Source organism: Lithobates pipiens, unplaced genomic scaffold (genome assembly GCF_037356315.1).
Source record: "Lithobates pipiens isolate NorthernLeopardFrog02 unplaced genomic scaffold, aLitPip1_a1.2 Scaffold_35, whole genome shotgun sequence".
Lineage (NCBI taxonomy): Eukaryota > Metazoa > Chordata > Amphibia > Anura > Ranidae > Lithobates > Lithobates pipiens.
Window position 1 is genome coordinate 21,520,338 of NW_027507811.1, and position 24,872 is coordinate 21,545,209.

The following is a 24,872-nucleotide window of genomic DNA, read 5'->3' on the forward strand; positions in this document are numbered from 1 at the left end:
ATCAGTTTCCACCTTATGTTGGCTGCTGGGAAAGTATTTTAGCCTTCTCTCATATTAGTGCCTCTCCCTCCAGTGTTTTGCTTACTGTCAGATACTGCTAGCTGTTATCCTGGTCCTGTAAGCTATATCCTGTATCCTGATGCCTGGAGACACCCACTGGCTTGACACTGGAATTACAACCCTCCACCCAGGGAACCACAGTGCCACCAGGAAGTCATCTAGATTCTGACAATTATAGTAATATTTTCCTTCACGCGCGTAGATGACACAACACAATCAATTTCCATTTTGCTTTGTTTTCATAGTTTCCATCGGATCACCCCATCTGAGGAGGGCGACATCCACCTAGTCTTGGAATACTGATGCCCTTGTTGCTCTTTATTCATAGAGGACCTCTGAGCGCTGGAAGTGACTGTCTTTTTTTAGTCTGTTAGTTATTAGTCAGGGATTCAGTCACAGAAGGGAGAGGCCAGGAGTGTCGGCGAGGGACCCGAGAAGAGGAGGATCGGGCTACTCTGTGCAAAACCATTTCACAGAGCAGACTTTAAAGGGATTGTAAAGTAAGATAAAAAATAACAACCATGTTATACTTACCTCCACTGTGCAGCTCGTTTTGCACAGAGTTGGCCCGAACCTGCTCTTCTGGGGTCCCTCGGCGGCTGTCTCTGCTTCCTCCCACAGGTTCTTCTCACGTTCATGCAAGCTCCCTCGCATGGTGAGAAGCACCTGCGGGCACGCTCCCGTGATACAGCTGGCGGCTATAGCCGCTCGCTGTATCAAACAGCCCCGCCCCCGGCGCTTCATGTCATTGGATGTGATTGACAGCAGCGCGAGCCAATGGCTGCACTGCTTTCAATCAATCCACTCCAGCCAATCAGCGGCCAGGCTAAGCGGCGAAGAGGACGGTGGGGGCGAGCGCGGGACTTTCGAGGGATCAGGTAAGTAAAACAGGGGGACTGGGGGTGCCGGCACTGTGAGATGTTTTTTCACCTTAATGCATAGAAAGCATTAAGGTGAAAAAACATTTACCTTTACAACCCCTTTAACCAGTTCCCGACCGGCGCACGCCGATGTACACCAGCATAATGGCACGGGCAGGCATATTGGCGTACAGGTACGTCCAATCTTTAATGCTGCCCTGCCACTGCGCTCACGTGCCAGTCGAGCCCCCCGGGGCGGCTGAACGGAGAGATGCCATTGTAAACAGCATCTCCCCGTTCTGCCTAGCAACAAGTGACGCTGATCTCTGCTCCATGTGATTGGAGGAGAGATCAGTGTTCACTAAAAGAAAGCCCAGCCCCTCACATTTAGTAACATACCCCTAGGAACACTTAACCTCTACACTGCCACCCACTGGTTAACCCCTTCACTGCCAGTGTCATTTACACAGGAATCACTGCATTTGTATAGCACTGATTGCTGTATAAATGACAATGGTCCCCAAAATGTGTCAAAAATGTCCGTTGTGTCCGCCATAATGTCGCAGTCACAATAAAAATCACTGATCGCCGCCATTATTAGTAAAAAAAAAAAGATTAATAAAAATGCCATAAAACTATCCCCTATTTTGTAAACGCTATAACTTTTGCGCAAACCAATCAATAATCACTTATTGCGATTTTTTTTTAGCAAAAATATGTAGAAGATTACGTATCGGCCTAAACTGAGGGAAAACATTTTTTTTTATATATTTTTGGGGGATATTTATTATAACAAAAAGTAAAAAATAATGCGTTTATTTTCAAAATTGTCACTCTATTTTTGTTTATAGCGCAAAAAATAAAAACCGCAGGGGTGATCAAATACCACCAAAAGAAAGCTCTATTTGTGGGGAAAAAAGGACGTCAATTTTGTTTGGGAGCCACGTCGCACGACCGCGCAATTGTCAGTTAAAGCGACGCAGTGCCGAATCGCAAAAAAGTCGTCTGGTCTTAAGCCAGCAAAATGGTCTGGTCTGTAAGTGGTTAATATCACTTTAATGGGCACTGATTGACATTGATGAGCTGCTCTGATCTGGACTAATTGGAATACATTGATAATCAGGGCACTGATGATTAGTGTACACTGTGTGCTGACAGCTTTGCCGGTTATTATACATGTCCAATTCGTTTTGTTCTGATTTAGTTTTTTAATGAATTTCGACAAATTCGTTAATTTGGAAATATCCGAATTAACGAAAAACCCATTTAATGAATTTTACTGAATATTTGTAAATTTGAAAATCTGAAATAATAACTAATAACTTTCTCTTGTGCCCTTTGGAATGCCCGCTCTGTCTGTAACAAACTCACCTCTGTCCACGATCTCTTTATCGCTAACTCATTTAATCTACTTGCCATTACCGAAACCTGGCTTCATGAATCCGACACTGCATCTCCTGCTGCCCTCTCCCACAATGGTCTTCTTTGTTCTCACTCCCCCAGATCCAGTGGATGCAAATGAGGGGGTGTTGGAATCCTTTTAGCCCCACATAGCACCTTTCAGGTACTTCACCCACCTCCCTCTCTGTCGCTCTCCTCATTTGAGGCGCACTGCATTCGCCTCTTCTCCCCATTTTCTCTAATACCCTGTACACACGATAGGATTTTCCAACAGGAAAATCCATGTTTTTTTTTTCCCCAACGGATGTTGGCTCAAACTTGTCTTGCATACACACGGCCACACAAATGTTGACGGAAATTCGGAAACGTCAAGAACGCGGTGACGTACAACACGTACGACGAGCCGAGAAAAAATAAAGTTCAATAGCCAGTGCGGCTCTTCTGCTTGATTCCGAGCATGCGTGGAACTTTGTGCGTCGGAATTGTCTACACACGCTCGGAAATTTCCGACAACGGATTTTGTTGTCAGGAAAATTTGAGATCCAGCTCTCAAATATTGTGTGACGGAAATTCCTATGGAAAATGTGTGATGGAGCCTACACACGGTCGGAATTTCCGACAACAAGGTCCCATCGAAAGATATTCCGTAGGAAAATCTGACCGTGTGTACGGGGCCAGGGCCGGTGCTACCACTAGGCAAACTAGGCAGCGCCTAGGCCGCCCTGCTGCCTAGGGTGCCCTACTGCCTAGGGTGCCCTGTTGCCTAGTGCACCCGGTCACTGGTGCTCATACTCTCTTCTCTCTGCAGCAAGCAACTAATTCTCAGTGTCAGCAGACTACTGCTGCTCTGTTCACACATATTGTCAGAGACACAGCAGCAGCGGAGGACTGTATCTGTGTCCCAACTCCTGAATGAATGGAAGCAAGCAAACATTAATTGATGGGCACTGATAGGCTGCATTAATGGGTGCTGGTGAGACTGCATTGAGGGGCTCTGGTGAGGCTGCATTTGATGGGTGCTGGTAGGCTGCATTGATGGGCGTTGGTGAGGCCGCATTTGATGAGCGCTGGAGAGGCTGCATTTGATGGGCGCTGGAGAGGCTGCATTTGATGGGCGTTGGTGAGGCCGCATTTGATGGGCACTGGAGAGGCTGCATTTGATGGGCGTTGGTGAGGCCGCATTTGATGGGCGCTGGAGAGGCTGCATTTGATGGGCGTTGGTAAGGCTGCATTTGATAGGCGCTGGTGAGGCCGCATTTGATGGGCGCTTCATTCAAACAAGGTGGGGTTTACATGGGCAGGGAAAAGGGGGTGGAGACAGGGGTGGAGCTAAAGGGAGGTGGCTAAACGAGGTTTCGCCTAGGGCAGTGGTGGCGAACCTTGGCACCCCAGATGTTTTGGAACTACATTTCCCATGATGCTCATGCACTCTGCAGTGTAGTTAAGCATCATGGGAAATGTAGTTCCAAAACATCTGGGATGCCAAGGTTCGCCATCACTGGCCTAGGGTGTCAAAAATCCTTGCACCAGTCCTGTACGGGGCATCAGGATAGCTGTGATCTACCGCCCCCCTTGACCAGTAGCAACCTTTCTAGGTGACGTCTCTGCCTGGCTACCCTACTTTCTCTCTCCTGAAATCCCCACTATCGGACTTTTCGCATTTCGAATTTCCGAATTTTCTAATTTACGAGTTTTCGAATATTCTGAAAAATTACTTAAATGGGTTTTTGTTAATTCTGATATTTCGTAATGTTGGATAAATTCGTATTTGTTACATTCAGTAACAGCCAAATTTGGAAGGAAATTCCAATACCTATAATGGAATAGTTGGTAATAGTTACGTTATTATTAATTAGTTATTATTTCAGAATTTCACATTTTCGGGTTTTGGGTCCTATTTTCGGATTTTCATTCTTTTAAATGTTTATTCTAATTTCCAAGTTTTCAAATTTTCCCTAATTTTTCAAATACTCATATTTTTGAATTTACGAATTTTCGAATATTCAAAATTTTCTAATTGACGAATTTTCGAATATTCAAAATTTTCTAATTTACGAATATTCTGAAAAATTTGTTAAACAGGTTTTCGTTAATTCGGATATTTGCCAATTAACGAATTTGTCGAAATTCGTTAAAAAACGAATTCTGAACAAAACGAATTGCACATGTCTACTGAACCTTTCTACCCGTTAAAATGCCTATGTACAATCAGCATGTACGTGTGTTCGCTCGTGTTTCGTTAAATTTCCTTTATGCGTAAAACATCTCCCACACTTCGAACAAGAATAAGGGCGCTCGCCCGTGTGGATTCTTTGGTGGATAACGAGGGACCCTTGTTGAGTGAATGATTTCTCGCACTCTGAACATGAATAAGGGCGCTCACCCGTGTGACTTCTCTGGTGTCTACGAAGGTCTCCTTTTCTAATGAAACATTTCCTGCACTCCGAACAGGAGAAAGGGCGCTCACCCGTGTGAATTTTCTGGTGCGCGTGAAGGCTGTCTTTTACGGTGAAACATTTCCCGCACACTGCGCATGAGAAAGGTTCACAGGTGTGAATTCTCCGATGAGTATTAAGGTCTCCTTTCCGATTGTAACATTTCCCGCACTCTGCACAGGAGAAAGGGCGCTCACCCGTGTGACTTCTCTGGTGAACATGAAGATCCATTTTGCGAAAGAAACATTTCCCGCACTCTGAGCACGAAAGAGAGTGCTGTGCCGCGTCACTTCTCTGGTGTTCAAGAAGTTTGCCTTTGGTAAAAAATCTTTCCCCGCAATCTAAACATGAAAACGGGCGCTCACCCATGTGAACCTTCTGATGATTATAAAGGTGTCCTTTGGCCAGGAAACATTTCCCGCACTCTGTACAAGAAAAAGGACGCTCATCGGTGTGAGTTCTCTGGTGTATAAAGAGGTCCGCTTTGCGATAGAAACATTTTTTGCACTCCGAACAAGAGAAAGGACGTACACCGGTGTGAACGATACGGTGTTTCTGAAGGTCTCCTTTCATAGTGAAAGATCTCCCGCACTCCACACATGAGAAAGGACGCACAGTCATGTGAACTCTCTTGTGTTTGAGGAGGTATCCTTTCATATTGAAAGATTTCCCACACTCCGAACACGGGAAAGGACCCTCGGAGGTGTGAATTCTCTTGTGTTTACGAAGGAGTTCTTTCGAAATGAAACATTTCCCGCACTCTGAGCAAGAAAAAGGACGCTCGCCCGTGTGAATTCTCTGGTGTATGACGAAGTCCGCTTTCACGGGGAAAGACTTTCCGCACACTGAACACGAGAAAGGATGTTCAGTCTTCTGATTTCTCTTCTTTTTTACAAATATTCTGCATTCATTAGGAGATTTTTTGCCCTTTTGTGACAATGAGCTCTCTCCTGCGTGAGATCCTTCGTGACCTAAAGAAGATTCATTGAGATTTGATGGATCTGTTGATGGATCGGTTCTGTGAGATCCCAGAAGGATATCCGGAGTAACAGTATGTGACTGAACAGAAGATTCCTCAGGATTAGGCGGATCCATTGACCTGTCTAAGGGGTAATGTCTGTGATGTGTACTTTGATTATTGAGATTTACTTCTGGAGAATATTGTGCAATACCACCGTTTTCAGCATTATAATATGGAGATAAAATAAAATGTCCCTCAGAGCTTTTCCTGTTCGGAACATATTGTCCATCTGTTGGGAAGCAAGTTTTTTGGAAAAATTTTAAGTATTTTGACTCTTTAATTCAGTATAATTTGCTCTAGCACTGAACAGTTTAAAAGGACTGGCATGGTAAGTTCAATGAATGGAGATGGACCTTTCATATGGTGTACAGTATCTCCTCCTCATTTGTTGGGAACATGACATTATATTGAGGAATGGAGATGAACCTTTCATATGGTGTACAGTATCTCCTCCTCATTTGTTGGGAACATGACGTTATATTGAGGAATGGAGATGGATCTTTCATATGGTGTACAGTATCTCCTCCTCATTTGTTGGGAACATGATGTTATATTGAGGAATGGAGATGGACCTTTCATATGGTGTACAGTATCTCCTCCTCATTTGTTGGGAACATGACGTTATATTGAGGAATGGAGATGGACCTTTCATATAATGTACAGTATCTCCTCCTCATTTGTAGGGAACATGACGTTATATTGAGGAATGGAGATGGACCTTTCATATGGTGTACAGTATCTCCTCCATTTGTTGGGAACATGACGTTATATTGAGGAATGGAGATGGACCTTTCATATGGTGTACAGTATCTCCTCCTCATTTGTTGGGAACATGACGTTATATTGAGGAATGGAGATAGACCTTTCATATAATGTACAGTATCTCCTCCTCATTTGTTGGGAACATGACATTATATTGAGGAATGGAGATGGACCTTTCATATGGTGTACAGTATCTCCTCCTCATTTGTTGGGGACATGACGTTATATTGAGGAATGGAGATGGACCTTTCATATGGTGTACAGTATCTCCTCCTCATTTGTTGGGAACATGACGTTATATTGAGGAATGGAGATGGACCTTTCATATGGTGTACAGTATCTCCTCCTCATTTGTTGGGAACATGACATTATATTGAGGAATGGAGATGGACCTTTCATATGGTGTACAGTATCTCCTCCTCATTTGTTGGGAACGTGACGTTATATTGAGGAATGGAGATGGACCTTTCATATGGTGTACAATATCTCCACCTAATTTTTTTGGAAACACGATCCCTATACACTGCCCAACAAATTTCTGACCCTTGTACCCCCCCCCCTTTTTTTTTTTTATAAATACGCCCCTTAATGTTACTTACTTTTGTCCATTAGTAGAGAAGATTCCTCCTGGTTGCTTTCCACAATTCTCTCCCCCTCCTCCATAGACTGCTTATCTCCACTCACCAACGTTTCTTCTTCTTCCTCTTTAACCTCAACTTTGATTTCTTTCAGTTGTTCACCCTGAACCCCAAAGATGACAGAATACATTGGTAAAAAGATACAAGAGATTACATATTGTAGAATAATTTCACAGTTTAGAATTACTTCATAGTTTCTTTGTCTCGGTCCTCCATCTACCTGATCATGGTGTGAATATCTGTGATCTTCCTGTATGAAATCCCAGGAGTACAAAGGACTTCCCTCCTCCATAGATCGCTGATCTCCACTCACTGACGTCTCTTCTGATTCCTCTTTATTCTCAATTTTGATGTCTTTTAGTTCTTTACCCTAAACCCCAAAGATGTTAGAATAGATTTCTAAAAAAACAGGAGATTACATAGAAAAATGTCCTCTCATAGCTTAGAATTTTTTAGGCCTGCATGCTCAGTACCATCTACCTGATGATGGTGGGGGATGGTGGGATCTTCCTGTGTGGAATCCCGGGAATACAGAGGACGGGGACATCTCTCTGGTGGGTTCTCATTACTGGATCCATCTGTAGGAAACACACACACTGACTGAATACATTGTTTCTATGTGTTTATCAGATGATGTGGGATCTAGGTGGAGCCTCCGTACTGCTCTCTCCTTTACAATAAAGTCTCCTCTTACCCGGTGATGTGAGGGGCGGCTGATTGTCCATCATGACGTCCTTGTAGAGATCCTTGTGTCCTTCTAAATACTCCCACTCCTCCATGGAGAAATAGACAGTGACATCCTGACACCTTATAGGAACCTGACACACACAATGATACAGTCACCATCCAGACACATCCCTTGTCTGTTACTGGATAATGTCCCAGAATTCCCAGAATCCTCCTCACCTCTCCTGTCAGCAGATCAATGATCTTGTTGGTGACTTCTAGAATCTTCTTGGCACAGGTTACCTCTGTTGTCAGGCAGTGAGGTGGAGGCACTGTGATGGGTGATGTCCTCTGAAGACGGCTGCTGGGTGATAATGGTTCACCAGATATTTTCTTCACTACTTTATAATCCTATGTAAAGAGAGAAAGTAATAATTATCACTACAGACTTCCCAGAATCCTCCTCACCTCTGCGGTCGGGTTTTGTGGTTTATTATTAGAGATAAGAGTGATGTCATGTGACCTCCCAGAATCCTCCTCACCTCTCCAGTTAGGAGGTAGATGATCTCCAGGGTGAGGTCCAATATCCCCTCAATCACATGGGTTTGGTCTCCATCCATCCTCATTGATGTGGTCATGCGATCTGTACAGGACTCTCCTCTCTATAGACGGATAATAAACTGAGAATTATTTGGACTGTACTGAGATGAATAATGTCTGCACAGAGTCCTGACATCTCAGACTGCTTCTTATATTATATTATTAGCCTTACTTATCAATCTCACTGAGTAAAAATTAGAGACTCTCTTTAATGTACAACTCTAAAGCCGCGTACACACGGGCGGACTGTATGGCCAACTTAGTCCGTCAGACAATCCGACGGACAGTCCGTCCTACTTTCGAATGAATGGACTTGACCACACACGATGAACAAACAGTCCGTCGAAAGCTTGCGCGTTGACGTGTACAGCACGTACGATGGGACTAGAAATAGGACGTCCAATACACTGCAATGCAACCTTTCGCCGTGTAAATCCTTTCTGAGCATGCGACATACTTAGTCCGTCGAACTAGCCTACTGACGAGCGGACTATCCGCTGAAACCAAAGTTGGACGGACAATATTACGGAAATTTCCGAAATACTTAGTCCGCCAGACTGCACGCTGAAAAAGTCAGCTGAAGCCCACACACGAGCGGACTGTCCGCTGAAATGTGTTTTAGACGGACTAAGTTGGACAGACAGTCCGCCCGTGTGTACGCGGCTTTACAACAAAATCTGCAACAAAATCAGGGAAACCTGGTGGGGTTCCCAACAACGAACCTAAGAATATTTATGGGTGGTACAGCTCTATCCTTATGTAAGTTGTTGTACTGTCATCTGTGGGACCAGTCTAGGTGAGTAATATGGCCTGACCTTTCAGCACTGATCTGACTTGAGTCTGTAGGATCGTATGTTATATTCCTTTTGTTTTCTTGCAATTTGGGGTAAGAGCAGGCTGTAACACAAGAAATGCGGGTCTGGCGTTTCCGGTGAGCGCCGAATCTGATGGGTATTAGGGTGCAACTGAAAGCATGTCCGTTGGTGTAGTATTTTTATTATTCTCTGGTAACCCCCGGAGTTGGGTGGATGAACTGCAGTTGGACGTTGGTACATACAAGCCAGATGTTGATATTTGTCAATTGAAATGTGATCCAAAGGCCATAATCATCCTCCGACTTACCTCCTACCTTCGTAGCTCGATGTTTTTGTTGTTTTTTTGTTTACAAAATTGTGCAACTTTTTCAATGTTACATTACGTGTTCCACAACCACCCGATCCTTTTTCCTAAATATATTTGTACGTGCTGGTGACAAAAAAAAATGGAGAAATAGGACGGACATGACGGGCAGGTTGCTAGGTGTAAATATAAAATAATATCTTATTACCTCCTCCAGTTCCAGCAACGTCTCCTCTCTACTTCCTCCAGACTCATCTATCACTTAGAACTTCCTGGTTATACTGCTACATCACTTCCTGTCTGTAGATGCCATCACTTCCTGTCTGCGCCTCCTGTCACTTCCTGTGTGTGCGTTCCACCTAACAATGTGTAGAAATCACCCTCTGTGGAGAATATAAAAACTGCAGCCTGCAGTGTTGTATTTCAGTACTTTGACAGCTCGTATACACAATGAGAAAATTGGCCAAACGATCAGCTGGCTTTTTCTAAATTTTTCACAGCAAGACGGAACTGAGGATAGAAATAACTTAGGAAAATTCTCGTACGACAGCGGCTTCTTTTCTGTTTCGGGTCATGCGCAGTCTTTCGTATCTGATATTTCTTGTACGAAATTTCAAACGAAAATCGTTTGTTCTGTTATCAAAAATTTGGACATTTGGCCCTTTGAAAAATTCCATTCGGAAGGTCGGAATCGGCTGTTGAACGTTGTGTACACGCGATGAGAAAATCGGATATGTTCCTTCCTTGGACGAACACTTTCTCCAGATTTTCTTATAGTATGTAGGGGGCCTTAGGTGTCCTTCAAAATGCTTCATTATTCCGTAAAAGCTTTGTTGTAACATTAGTAAAATGGTAAGTAACCATTAGTAACATTAGTAAGACCTCATCTGGAATATGCAGTTCAGTTTTGGGCGCCAGTTCTCAAAAAGAATATCGGGGAACTGGAGAAAGTGCAGAGAAGGGCCACCAGACTGATAAGAGGCATGGAGGAGCTCAGCTATGAGGAAAGATTAGAGGAACTGAATTTATTCACTCTTGATAAGAGGAGATTAAGAGGAGATATGATCAACATGTAAAATATATAAGGGGTCCATATAGTGAACTTGGTGTTGAGTTATTCACTTTACAGTCAACAAAGAGGACAAGGGGGCACATTTTACATCTAGAGGTAAAGAGATTTCATCTCCAAATACGGAAAGGTTTCTTCACAGTAAGAGCTGTGAAAATGTGGAATAGACTCCCTGCAGAGGTGGTTCTGGCGAGCTCAGTAGATTGCTTTAAGAAAGGCCTGGATTATTTCCTAAGTGTACATAATATAACTGGGTACTAACATTTATAGGTAAAATTGATCCGGGGAAAATCCGATTGCCTCTCAGGGGGATCAGGAAGGAATTTTTTCCCCTGCTTTAGCAAATTGGATCATGCTCTGCTGGGGTTTTTTGCCTTCCTCTGGATCAACTGTGGGTATAGAATTGGGTATATGGGATTGTATGATATTATTATTATTTTTGTATTTTTTTTTTGTGATTGAACTGGATGGACTTGTGTCTTTTTTCAACCTGACTATGTAACTATGTAACAACATCAAGGTGGCATAGCTTCAGTGCCCTGAACCTCAACGACAGTTGGTATAGATAAAAAGATACAACAAAATGTGATACAGGTGAAGTATGGAGAGCGTAGTTATAACAAAAACCAACGGATGGAACGACCACAGTAAAGAGTATACCTAGTCGGGAGGAGCTTGAGGAGTTAGATTGCCAGCTCCAGGTGTTTTGCTGATTCGACCCCATGGCTCAATGGGAGGAATGAGGGTGAGGAGGGGATGATAGGGATAGGGGTGAGGAGGGGATGGGAGGAAAGGGAGTGAGGAGGGGATGGGAGGAAAGGGAGTGAGGAGAGGAATGGGAGTGAGGAGGGGATGAGAGGAATGGGGGTGAGGAGGGGATGGGAGGAAAGGGACTGAGGAGGGTATGAGAGGAATGGGGGTGAGGAGGGGATGAGAGGAGTGAGGAGGGGATGAGAGGAATGGGGGTGAGGAGGGGATGAGAGGAATGGGGGTGATGAGAGGATGGGAGGAAAGGGAGTGAGGAGGGGATGAGAGGAATGGGGGTGAGGAGGGGATGAGAGGAATGGGGGTGAGGAGGGGATGGGAGGAAAGGGAGTGATGAGGGGATGAGAGGAATGGGGGTGAGGAGGGGATGAGAGGAATGGGGGTGAGGAGAGGATGGGAGGAAAGGGAGTGAGGAGGGGATGAGAGGAATGGGGGTGAGGAGAGGAATGGGGGTGAGGAGGGGATGGGAGGAAAGGGAGTGAGGAGGGGATGAGAGGAATGGGGGTGAGGAGGGGATGGGAGGAAAGGGAGTGAGGAGGGGATGAGAGGAATGGGGGTGAGGAGGGGATGAGAGGAAAGGGAGTGAGGAGGGGATTTGAGGAAAGGGAGTGAGAAGGGGATGGGAGGAAAGGGAGTGAGGAGGGGATGGGAGGAAAGGGAGTGAGGAGGGGATGAGAGGAATGGGGGTGAGGAGAGGATGAGAGGAAAGGGACTGAGGAGAGGGTGGGAGGAAAGGGAGTGAGGAGGGGATGAGAGGAATGGGGGTGAGGAGAGGATGAGAGGAATGGGGGTGAGGAGGGGATGAGAGGAATGGGGGTGAGGAGGGGATGAGAGGAATGGGGGTGAGGAGGGGATGAGAGGAATGGGGGTGAGGAGGGGATGGGAGGAAAGGGAGTGAGGAGGGGATGAGAGGAATGGGGGTGAGGAGGGGATAAAGAGTATACCTAGTCGGGAGGAGCTTGAGGAGTTAGATTGCCAGCTCCAGGTGTTTTGCTGATTCGACCCCATGGCTCAATGGGAGGAATGAGGGTGAGGAGGGGATAAGAGGGATAGGGGTGAGGAGGGGATGGGAGGAAAGGGAGTGAGGAGGGGATGGGAGGAAAGGGAGTGAGGAGTGGATGAGAGGAATGGGAGTGAGGAGGGGATGAGAGGAATGGGGGTGAGGAGGGGATGAGAGGAATGGGGGTGAGGAGGGGATGAGAGGAATGAGGGTGAGGAGGGGATGAGAGGAATGGGGGTGAGGAGGGGATGAGAGGAATGAGGGTGAGGAGGGGATGAGAGGAATGGGGGTGAGGAGGGGATGAGAGGAATGGGGGTGAGGAGAGGATGGGAGGAAAGGGAGTGAGGAGGGGATGAGAGGAATGGGGGTGAGGAGGGGATGAGAGGAATGGGGGTGAGGAGGGGATGGGAGGAAAGGGAGTGATGAGGGGATGAGAGGAATGGGGGTGAGGAGGGGATGAGAGGAATGGGGGTGAGGAGAGGATGGGAGGAAAGGGAGTGAGGAGGGGATGAGAGGAATGGGGGTGAGGAGGGGATGAGAGGAAAGGGAGTGAGGAGGGGATGGGAGGAAAGGGGGTGAGGAGGGGATGAGAGGAATGGGGGTGAGGAGGGGATGAGAGGAAAGGGAGTGAGGAGGGGATGGGAGGAAAGGGAGTGAGGAGGGGATGGGAGGAAAGGGAGTGAGGAGGGGATGAGAGGAATGGGGGTGAGGAGGGGATGAGAGGAATGGGGGTGAGGAGAGGATGAGAGGAAAGGGACTGAGGAGGGGATGAGAGGAATGGGGTGAGGAGAGGATGGGAGGAAAGGGAGTGAGGAGGGGATGAGAGGAATGGGGGTGAGGAGAGGATGAGAGGAATGGGGGTGAGGAGAGGATGAGAGGAATGGGGGTGAGGAGAGGATGAGAGGAATGGGGGTGAGGAGGGGATGGGAGGAAAGGGAGTGAGGAGGGGATGGGAGGAAAGGGAGTGAGGAGGGGATGAGAGGAATGGGGGTGAGGAGGGGGTGAGAGGAATGGGGGTGAGGAGAGGATGGGAGGAAAGGGAGTGAGGAGGGGATGAGAGGAATGGGGGTGAGGAGGGGATGAGAGGAAAGGGAGTGAGGAGGGGATGGGAGGAAAGGGGGTGAGGAGGGGATGAGAGGAATGGGGGTGAGGAGGGGATGAGAGGAAAGGGAGTGAGGAGGGGATGGGAGGAAAGGGAGTGAGGAGGGGATGAGAGGAATGGGGGTGAGGAGGGGATGAGAGGAAAGGGAGTGAGGAGGGGATGGGAGGAAAGGGAGTGAGGAGGGGATGGGAGGAAAGGGAGTGAGGAGGGGATGAGAGGAATGGGGGTGAGGAGGGGATGAGAGGAATGGGGGTGAGGAGAGGATGAGAGGAAAGGGACTGAGGAGGGGATGAGAGGAATGGGGTGAGGAGAGGATGGGAGGAAAGGGAGTGAGGAGGGGATGAGAGGAATGGGGGTGAGGAGAGGATGAGAGGAATGGGGGTGAGGAGAGGATGAGAGGAATGGGGGTGAGGAGGGGATGGGAGGAAAGGGAGTGAGGAGGGGATGGGAGGAAAGGGAGTGAGGAGGGGATGAGAGGAATGGGGGTGAGGAGGGGATGAGAGGAATGGGGGTGAGGAGGGGATGGGAGGAAAGGGAGTGAGGAGGGGATGAGAGGAATGGCGGTGAGGAGGGGATGAGAGGAATGGGGTGAGGAGGGGATGGGAGGAAAGGGAGTGAGGAGAGGATGAGAGGAATGGGGGTGAGGAGGGGATGAGAGAAATGGGGGTGAGGAGGGGATGAGAGAAATGGGGGTGAGGAGGGGATGAGAGAAATGGGGGTGAGGAGGGGATGAGAGGAATGGGGGTGAGGAGAGGATGGGAGGAAAGGGAGTGAGGAGGGGATGAGAGGAATGGGGGTGAGGAGGGGATGAGAGGAATGGGGGTGAGGAGAGGATGGGAGGAAAGGGAGTGAGGAGGGGATGAGAGGAATGGGGGTGAGAAGAGGATGAGAGGAAAGGGACTGAGGAGGGGATGAGAGGAATGGGGTGAGGAGAGGATGGGAGGAAAGGGAGTGAGGAGGGGATGAGAGGAATGGGGGTGAGGAGAGGATGAGAGGAATGGGGGTGAGGAGAGGATGAGAGGAATGGGGGTGAGGAGGGGATGGGAGGAAAGGGAGTGAGGAGGGGATGGGAGGAAAGGGAGTGAGGAGGGGATGAGAGGAATGGGGGTGAGGAGGGGATGAGAGGAATGGGGGTGAGGAGGGGATGGGAGGAAAGGGAGTGAGGAGGGGATGAGAGGAATGGCGGTGAGGAGGGGATGAGAGGAATGGGGTGAGGAGGGGATGGGAGGAAAGGGAGTGAGGAGAGGATGAGAGGAATGGGGGTGAGGAGGGGATGAGAGAAATGGGGGTGAGGAGGGGATGAGAGAAATGGGGGTGAGGAGGGGATGAGAGAAATGGGGGTGAGGAGGGGATGAGAGGAATGGGGGTGAGGAGAGGATGGGAGGAAAGGGAGTGAGGAGGGGATGAGAGGAATGGGGGTGAGGAGGGGATGAGAGGAATGGGGGTGAGGAGAGGATGGGAGGAAAGGGAGTGAGGAGGGGATGAGAGGAATGGGGGTGAGGAGAGAATGGGAAGTTTCAGGTCAAGGAGGGGCAGCACCGCAGTCCATATACTCCCCTCCCTAAGCCATTATTTCAGGCATCATGCGGTTTTTAACTTTGTATAATAACATTTTGTATGACGTTTGCATGTACCTTATATAGACATGTCAACACCAGAAGGCCACTCTTGAATACCTCCCGGCATGGATAATATTTGACTCCCACTGCTGCTCAGACAGGCCCACAATATTTATGTGTATGTTATAAGGTTTTGGTAGGCGGCGGTCATCTGAAAATGAGTCTAGCATGGCCATGTAGCTGTAAGTTTAGAGAGTTTTTAGGCAGATGCAGTCTGCTTTCTCTACTGTAGGGGGCCCTTGTCCTCGGTTGGAGAGATAGTCAAGAGGAACATGGCTTCCCTGTGGTCTCCTTGACATCTGTATTGACTGACACTTGGAGTAAATGGCCAACAGGTCTTGATTTATTAACCAATATATATATATATATATATATATATATATATATATATATATATCAAATATAAACTTTCCAATAAATAACTTTTATTAAAATGTAAACAACTTTCCATTAGTACTGTATCATGGGTCATTAGCATACCCAAGACCCTACTGGTCACTGCACACTACATCAGACGGAATCCCCTGTCTCGGAGGCTATACCCAAACCAGTGTAGTGACCTACCCTTTTTACCCTTCCCGGTTAACCCCATGTAACCGGGAAGTACAGATCCAACCACCCCCATCACCATGGATGGGTACAAACATATTCTCCACCTGCACCACTTGACCTTTTCAACTGACCCCAAAAAAATGCTCACCCCAGTAAACGAGCCCCCGAAACAACCCCCAATAAAAGGGAGAGTGGGTGGGAATCTCGTCCTCCTCCGCTCTCCGACTGCCCTAACTTCTGCTCAGCTTCCTGGCGAAACTACCGGCTCCGCCCACAGCCCCGCCTTCCGGTCCTCTCTTAAAGCGGCCCAATTATTTTAGTTAAGACGGAGACAGTGCAGTCATAGCAACTGTCACGCCGTCCCTCCGCCCACAGCCTGCGGCTGCAGCTCCGTGGACTTTCTGGATCACTGGGGAAGCTATCCCATGGTATGCTGCTACCCCAGGTGACTCCTGCAGGCATCTTGGTTCAAGCAGAGCCTTTTAACCAGTAGAGATCCGCGCTATAGCCAAATAACGGTTACAGCGCGGACCTCCTTTGCCGGGACGACGTCTATTGACGTCGTCCCGTGCACGAGCGGCCTGTGCGCCCCCCGAGGGGCACGCTCTGTGATCGGCGAGTCTATGAGACTCGCCTGATCACGGATCCGAGCAAGGGGTCGATCCCGACCCCTTACCACGTGATCAGCTGTCAGCCAATGCCAGCTGATCATGTGATACAACGGAGCCGGTAATCGGCTATTATTCCTCCTCGCGCTGACAGCGCGAGGAGAAAAAAAAAGAGCCGATCACCGGCGGCCGTGATCGGGACATCAGTCCCGATCACGGCCAGCCCTGCCAGTGCCCACCTGCCCCCTGCCAGTGCCACCTCATTAATAAATAAGTGCCCCCTGTCAGTGCCACCCAGCAGTGCCAATAGTGCCACCCAGCAGTGCCCACAGTGCCACCCAGCAGTGCCCACAGTGCCACCCATCAGTGCCCACAGTACCACCCATCAGTGCCCACAATCTGCCTCAACAACGGTGCTGCACCCCAGTGCCACATATCCGTGCCCATCAGTGTCATCTACCAGTGCCCATCAGTGCCCAGCAGTGCCACCTATCAGAGCCACCTATCAGTGCCACCTATCAGTGCCCATCAGTCCCATCTATCAGTGGTACCCATCAGTGCCACCCATCCGTGCCATCTTATCTGTGCCCATCTTTGCCCATCAGTGCCGCCTTATCTGTGCCCATCAGTACCGCCTTATCTTTGCCTATCGGTGCCACCTTATCTGTGCCTATTAGTGCCGCCTTAACTATGCCTATCAGTGCCCACCAGTGCATCCTATCAGTGCCCACCAATGCAGCCTATCAGTGCCCACCAGTGCCGCCTCATCAGCGAACTTCAATGAAGGAGAAAAATGACCGGTTTGCAAAATTTTATTTTATTTTTATTTTGCATCTTTTTTTGTTTGTTTAGCAAAAAATAAAACTCCGAGCTGTAATTAAATACCACCAAAAGAAAGCTCTATTTGTGGGAAAAAAATGATAAAAATTCCATTTGGGTACAGGGTTGTATGCCCGCGCAATTGTCATTCAAAGTGCATCAGCGCTGAAAGCTGAAAATTGGTCTGGGCAGGAGGGGGGTTTAAGTGCCCAGTAAGCAAGTGGTTAAAAAACGCTAGGCTCTCAGGTTTGGTGCACATTTGCGATGTTGGTAGAGCAGGAACAGGTTCCCCCATCTGGTAGGGACGGAACTAGCGTCAGGAAAAGGATCCTGATGGGGAGGGAAAGCGTGGGGTTTGCTACTTCTCTGGATAGAAGATGTATTGGGCACAAGACAACCAGGCCGCATTCTACCACTCCTAACAGGTGGAGTTCAGCTGAAAAGGGCTCACCCTGTTGGCACCCTGCTGGGCGGCTGCCCTGTTTGTAAATTGTCTTTGCATTGTGTGTCTTATTGCCGCTGTGCCGTGCTGCACCCAACCTACCAAGTTTGTCTTGGGATATATGGATCAGTTCTCCCCCCCCCCCCGAAATAACACCCTTGAAGTAAACTTCTGTCATTAGACAAGTACCACCAACTTAAACGTTGTTGGTGGCCAAGTACACCTTTTCATGGAAACGGTATTTCCTGATGTCAGTGGCCTCTTTCGGCAGCATAATACACCCCGCCACACTGAAAAAACGGTTCAAGAATGGTTTGAGGAACACGACGAGTTTGAGGCGTTGACTTCAAATTCTCCACATCTCAAGTGTGGAGAATGTACCCCCACCAAACCCTTATCCGAGCATGCAACCTGGCAGGCCGTAGGAAAAGAGGGGGGGGGGCGAGAGAGCCCCCCCCCTCCTGAACCGTACCAGGCCACATGCCCTCAACATGGGGAGGGTGCTTTGGGGTAGCGGCCCCCCCAAAGCACCTTGTCTCCATGTTGATGGGGAGAAGGGCCTCATCCCCACAACCCTTGCCCGATGGTTGTGGGGGTCTGCGGGCGGGGGGCTTATCGGAATCTGGAAGCCCCCCTTAACAAGGGGATCCTGGCCTCCCCGTCTGTGTGAAATGGTAACAAGGTACAAATGTACCCTTACCATTTCACCAAAAAAGTGTGAAAATTGTAAAAGACATGACACGGCTTCGGACAAAACGCGGCCGACCTGCCTCCGTGGGAGGCACCCGAAGTAATGACCGTCCTCTCAGGTGACAGCTCTTTTATAACTGAGGGGGCGGTGCCACCCAGTTACGTAACCGGGCGGCCCTGCCCCCCTGTGACGCTACGGGAAAAGCCATAGGGATGTCCTCATGCGTCAGTGGGGGGGGGGGCGAGGTCACTGCGTCGCCCCACCCTCAGTTATAAAAGAGCCGTCAAAGCGAAGACGCGTCATACAGTCGTGGGACAGTTTTATTTTTTAATAAAGGACTTGTCCCCAAACCGTGTCATGTCCTTTTTACCATTTCCACACTTTTTTGATGAAATGGTAAGGGTACATTTGTACCCCGTTACCATTTCACACAGGCGGGGAGGCCAGGATCCCATTGTTAAGGGGGCCTTCCAGATTCCGATAAGCCCCCTGCCCGGTACGGTTCAGGAGGGGGGGGGGCGCTCTCTTGTCCCCGCCCTCTTTTCCTACGGCCTGGCAGGTTGCGTGGTTGGATAAGGGTCTGGTATGGATTTTTGGGGGATCCCACGCCATTTTTCTTTTCAATTTTGGTTCGAGGTTCCAACTAATATTCATACAAGCCCCAGCGGGCCTGGTAATGGACTGGGGGAATCCCATGCCGTTTTTTTCAATGACTTTTATGTGTTTTGCCAAGACCCGACAATTCATGACAGCCGCGAGTACTTTTAAATTACTTTTTTCCTTTAGAAATGTCATTTTGTGTGGGGACTGTTCTAAAAACGGGAAACATGCGCCACTTTACAGGCATACTATAGACACCCCTCAGGTAGGAAATGTAAAGGAATATTACACTTTTATTGTTTCACTTTAAGAACTATTAAAATCAGTTGTTTTTAAAACTTTTTTTTGCATTGATGCATGTCCCCTGGGGAAGGACCCGGGTCCCCAAACACTTTTCATGACAATAACTTGCACATTAGCCTTTAAAATTAGCACTTTTCATTTTTCATATTTGTGTCCCATAGACTTTTACGGTGTTCACCTGTTTGAACAAATGTTTTGCCTGTTCGCATGTTCTGCTGCGAACCGAACCGAACCGAATCGGAGGGTGTTCGCCTCTTCCCTACTGTCAAGCTAAAGTTGCAGCTGAGTAATCTGTGCATGGATAGTTCAGATTCCCCGCTACTTGGACTCCCTTCTACAGCCCTTGACCCCCCTCTAAAGCCCCTGACCCCCCTCTACAACCCGACTCCCCTCTACAGCCCCTGACCCCCCTCTACAGCCCGACTCCCCTCTACAGCACCTGAACCCCCTCTACAGCACCTGAACCTCCTCTACAGCACCTGAACCCCCTCTACAGCACCTGAACCTCCTCTACAGCCCAACTCCCCTCTAGAGCCCCTGACACCCCTCCACAGCCCGACTCCCCTCTACAGCCCCTGAACCCCCTCTACAGCCCGACTCCTCTCTACAGCCCCGACACCCCCCACTGCAGCCCCTGACACCCCCCACTGCAACCTCTGACACTCCCCACTACAGGCCCTAACAGCCCCCACTACAGCCCCTGTCACCCCCACTACAGCCCCTGACTCCCCTCTACAGTCTCTGATCCCCTCTACAGCCCCTGACACCCTTCTACAGTCCCTGACCCCCACTCTACAGCCCCTGACCCCTCACTACAGTTCCTGACCCCCCCTCTCTACAGCCCCTGACCCCCACTACAGCCCCTGACTCCCCCACTACAGACCCTGACTCCCCTCTACAGCCCCTGACACCCCCCACTACAGTCCCAGACTCCCCTCTACAGCCCCTGACACCCCCACTACAGTCTCAGACCCCCCACTACAGTCCCTGCCCCCTTCTATATCCCCTGACCCCCCCTCTACAGTCCCCTGACCCCCTTCTACAGCCCCTGACACCCTCTCTACAGCTGCTCACACCCCCCACTACAGTCCCAGACCCCCCTCTACAGTCCCTGCCCCCCTTCTAAAGCCCCTGACTCCCCTCTACAGTACCCCCCTCTACAGCCCCTGACCCCCCTCTACACCCCAGAAGTGAAAAAATGTGTTGCTTCACTTTAAAGCGGTTCTTCACCCTAAAGGGGAAGTTCCGCTAGTATTATCCCTCCCCCCCTCCGGTGCCACAATCGGCACCTTTCGGGGGGGAGGGGGGTGCAGTTACCTGGATAATCCAGGTAACTGCACCCACTTCCGGCCAGACCGCCGCATGGCTCCGCCCACCCCCACATGGCTCCGCCCCCGTTGTGTTCTGGGAAACACACAGTTCCCAGAGACACAGCGGGGAACCAGCGCAGCGCGACTCGCGCATGCGCAGTAGGGAACCGGGCAGTGAAGCCGTCATGCTTCACTTCCCGATTCCCTGACAGAGGATGGCGGCGGTGGCTGCAGCGAGACGAGCGATCGCTCGTCATCTGCCGCCGACATCGCTGGAACCTGGGACCGGTAAGTGTGATATTATTAAAAGTCAGCAGCTGCAATATTAGTAGCTGCTGGCTTTTAATATTTTTTTTTTTAGGTGCAGCTCCTCTTTAAGTACATATTGGATTTACACACATGCTCCGATCCCATTGTGTACATAATGAATGAATGAATGAATGACTTGTATAGCGCTACCTATACGAACTGAATCGCCTCAGGGCGCTTTTCTTGCCACCGGTGTCCATCTGCAGCTATTTATGCGGTCCTTTAACCTGTAGAGTCCCGACACACTAAGTGGGGTGTGGCTGTATAAAAAGGGACTCTGAAGACCATTGTGTAGAGTTTTTAGGATTTATTTTACAAATTTAAAACGTGAATATCACAATAAAAATGAAGCTGCAATGTAACATAAATCCAGAAAACCGACGTTCAGAACAATTCCCACGTATTCCCAATTAAACATTGTGAATCCGCTGGTGGGAAATAAGTGATTTCTTGTAACTGAAACATTTCCCGCACTCTGAACATGCGAAAGGGCGATCCCCCGTGTGAATCCTCCGGTGGTCATCGAGGTCGCCTTTCTGAACGAAACATCTCCCGCACTCTGAACACGAATAGAGACGCTCACCCGTGTGAATCCTCTGGTGCCTAAGCAGCGAATTCTTCTGAATGAAACATTTCCCGCACTCTGCGCAAGAATAGTCCCGCTCCCCCGTGTGAACTTTCTGGTGGAGGAGAAGTACGTTTTTGTCAGTGAAAGATTTCCCGCACTCCGCACACGAAAAAGGATGCGCACCCGTGTGGCATCTCTGGTGTCGGAAGAGGTCTCTTTTCTGAATGAAACACTTGCCGCACTCTGAACACGAATAAGGGCGCTCGCCCGTGTGAGTTCTCTGATGTCTGAGAAGGTTTCCCTTTTGATTGAAACGCTTCCCGCACTCTGAGCAGGAAAAGGGACGCTCCCCTGTGTGAATTTTCTGGTGTAGAAGTAGTATATTTTTGTCAGTGAAACACTTCCCGCACTCTGTGCACGAAAAAGAGTGCTCGCGCGTGTGACATCGCTGATGCCTATAGAGGTCTCTTTTCTGGATGAAACATTTCCCGCACTCCAAACATGAAAAGGGACGCTCGCCCGTGTGAATTCTCTGGTGTCTAAGAAGATTTCCTTTCTGATTGAAACATTTCCCACACTCTGAACACGCATGGGATCGGTCAGCCGTGTGATTTCTCTGGTGCTTGCGAAGGTCTCCTTTATGAAAGAAACATTTTCCGCACTCTGAACACGAACAGGGACGCTCACTGGCGTGTCTGCTCTGGTGTACAAGAAATGCTGTTTTCTTAGTGAAACTTTTCCCACACTCTGTGCATGTATAGGGACGCTCACCGGTGTGTATTCTCTGATGTACAAGAAGAGCATTTTTCTCAGTGAAACATTTCCCGCACTCAGAACACGAATAAGGACGCTCACCTGTGTGAGATCTCTTGTGCTTAAGAAGGTTTCCTTTCTGAATGAAACATTTCCCGCACTCTGAGCACGAATAGGGCCGCTCGCCCGTGTGGATTCTCTGGTGAATAACGAGTGCGTTTTTCTCAATAAAGCATTTCCCACAGGCGGAACACGAATAAGGACGCTCACCTGTGTGACATCTCTGGTGCTTAAGAAGGTTTCCTTTTTGAATGAAACATTTCCCGCACTCTGAACACGAGTAAGGACGCTCGCCCGTGTGACTTTTTTGGTGCAAAAGAAGCTTTCCTTTCTCAATGAAACTTTTTCCGCACTCGGCGCACGAAAAAAAAGGATTCTCACCTGCGTGTGTTCTTTGGTGTATACGTTTTTCTTTTACAGTTAAACATTTCCCGCACTCTGAACACGAATAGGGACGCTCACCCGTGTGTATTCTCTGGTGTCTAAGAAGTTTTCTGTTTTCAGCGAAGGATTTCCCACACACAGAACATAACAGGGAACGCTCTCCTGTGTGAACTCCTTCATGGCTTAAAGAGGACTCCTTGGGATCTGTTGACTTCTCCTCGATGGGAGATTGTGGATGTGGATCGGGAGTTACAGTATTTCTATTATCAGAAGATCCCTCCGAATGGGAAGATCCCTCATTTATGTTTAGAGTAATGGGAATTACTCCTGGAGATGGAGAATATTTCACTATGTCGTTGTCCTCTGCTTTATAATCTGGAGATACAATGAGATGTTCCTCAGAGGTGTTCCGGACGTTGTGTCCACCTGTTGGAAAGAACGTTTTAAACAAATAAGTATTAATTTCTTCCATTCGGGAGTCATGTAGGTTGCTACAGAATTCAAAGTTTCTCCAAATTCTGGCATGGAATTCATTCATTCATGGAATGGAGATGGACCTTTCATATGATGTACAGTATCTCCTCTTCATTTGTTGGGAACATGACGTTATATTGAGGAATGGAGATGGACCTTTCATATGGAGTACAGTATCTCCTCCTCATTTGTTGGGGACATGACGTTATATTGAGGAATGGAGATGGACCTTTCATATGGTGTACAGTATCTCCTCCTCATTTGTTGGGAACATGACGTTATATTGAGGAATGGAGATGGACCTTTCATATGGTGTACAGTATCTCCTCCTCATTTGTTGGGAACATGACGTTATATTGAGGAATGGAGATGGACCTTTCATATGGTGTACAGTATCTCCTCCTCATTTGTTGGGAACATGACGTTATATTGAGGAATGGAGATGGACCTTTCATATGATGTACAGTATCTCCTCCTCATTTGTTGGGAACATGACGTTATATTGAGGAATGGAGATGGACCTTTCATATGATGTACAGTATCTCCTCCTCATTTGTTGGGAACATGACGTTATATTGGAGGAATGGAGATGGACCTTTCATATGGTGTACAGTATCTCCACCTCATTTGTTGGGAACATGACGTTATATTGGAGGAATGGAGATGGACCTTTCATATGGTGTACAGTATCTCCACCTCATTTGTTGGGAACATGACGTTATATTGAGGAATGGAGATGGACCTTTCATATGATGTACAGTATCTCCTCCTCATTTGTTGGGAACATGACGTTATATTGAGGAATGGAGATGGACCTTTCATATGATGTACAGTATCTCCTCCTCATTTGTTGGGAACATGACGTTATATTGGAGGAATGGAGATGGACCTTTCATATGGTGTACAGTATCTCCTCCTCATTTGTTGGGAACATGACGTTATATTGAGGAATGGAGATGGACCTTTCATATGGTGTACAGTATCTCCTCCTCATTTGTTTGGAACATGACGTTATATTGGAGGAATGGAGATGGACCTTTCATATGGTGTACAGTATCTCCTCCTCATTTGTTGGGAACATGACGTTATATTGAGGAATGGAGATGGACCTTTCATATGGTGTACAGTATCTCCTCCTCATTTGTTGGGAACATGACGTTATATTGAGGAATGGAGATGGACCTTTCATATGGTGTACAGTATCTCCTCCTCATTTGTTGGGAACATGACATCATAGTGAAGAATGGAGATGGACCTTTCATATGGTTTACAGTATCTCCTCCTCATTTGTGGGGAACATGATGTTATATAGAGGAATGGAGATGGACCTTTCATATGGTGTACAGTATCTCCTCCTCATGTGTTGGGAACATGACGTTATATTGAGGAATGGAGATGGACCTTTCATATGGTGTACAGTATCTCCTCCTCATTTGTTGGGAACATGACGTTATATTGAGGAATGGAGATGGACCTTTCATATGGTGTACAGTATCTCCTCCTCATTTGTTTGGAACATGACGTTATATTGAGGAATGGAGATGGACCTTTCATATGGTGTACAGTATCTCCTCCTCATTTGTTGGGAACATGACGTTATATTGAGGAATGGAGATGGACCTTTCATATGGTGTACAGTATCTCCTCCTCATTTGTTGGGAACATGACGTTATATTGAGGAATGGAGATGGACCTTTCATATGGAGTACAGTATCTCCTCCTCATTTGTTTGGAACATGACGTTATATTGAGGAATGGAGATGGACCTTTCATATGGAGTACAGTATCTCCTCCTCATTTGTTTGGAACATGACGTTATATTGAGGAATGGAGATGGACTTTTCATATGGTGTACAGTATCTCCTCCTCATTTGTTTGGAAC

General features: G+C 48.0%; 2 protein-coding genes across 5 annotated transcripts in view; both read right to left on the reverse strand.

Annotated features, from left to right (window-relative positions):
• Nucleotides 1-179: 179 nt before the first annotated feature.
• Nucleotides 180-24,872, reverse strand: part of LOC143956230 (uncharacterized) — a 33,870-nt gene continuing 9,177 nt past the window's right edge. For 2 of the 4 annotated variants that reach the window (XM_077466409.1, XM_077466408.1), the window contains exons 2-6: nucleotides 7,872-7,995; nucleotides 7,658-7,755; nucleotides 7,365-7,547; nucleotides 7,139-7,280; nucleotides 180-6,006 (exon numbers count right to left, since the gene is read on the reverse strand). In XM_077466409.1, the coding sequence (XP_077322535.1) occupies nucleotides 4,520-6,006; nucleotides 7,139-7,280; nucleotides 7,365-7,547; nucleotides 7,658-7,755; nucleotides 7,872-7,956 (1,995 nt within the window). In that variant the 5' untranslated portion in view covers nucleotides 7,957-7,995 and the 3' untranslated portion in view covers nucleotides 180-4,519. Of the gene's footprint in view, nucleotides 6,007-7,138; nucleotides 7,281-7,364; nucleotides 7,548-7,657; nucleotides 7,756-7,871; nucleotides 8,255-8,385; nucleotides 8,506-9,565; nucleotides 9,689-9,770; nucleotides 9,867-24,872 lie in introns of those variants that run through there. The other 2 variants (XM_077466407.1, XM_077466406.1) reach the window with 2 other exon arrangements.
• LOC143956390 (uncharacterized) overlaps nucleotides 21,039-24,872 on the reverse strand; it is a 29,240-nt gene continuing 25,406 nt past the window's right edge. The window contains exon 7 of the mRNA XM_077466607.1: nucleotides 21,039-22,607. Within this exon, the coding sequence (XP_077322733.1) occupies nucleotides 21,162-22,607 (1,446 nt within the window). The 3' untranslated portion in view covers nucleotides 21,039-21,161. The remainder of the gene's footprint in view (nucleotides 22,608-24,872) is intronic.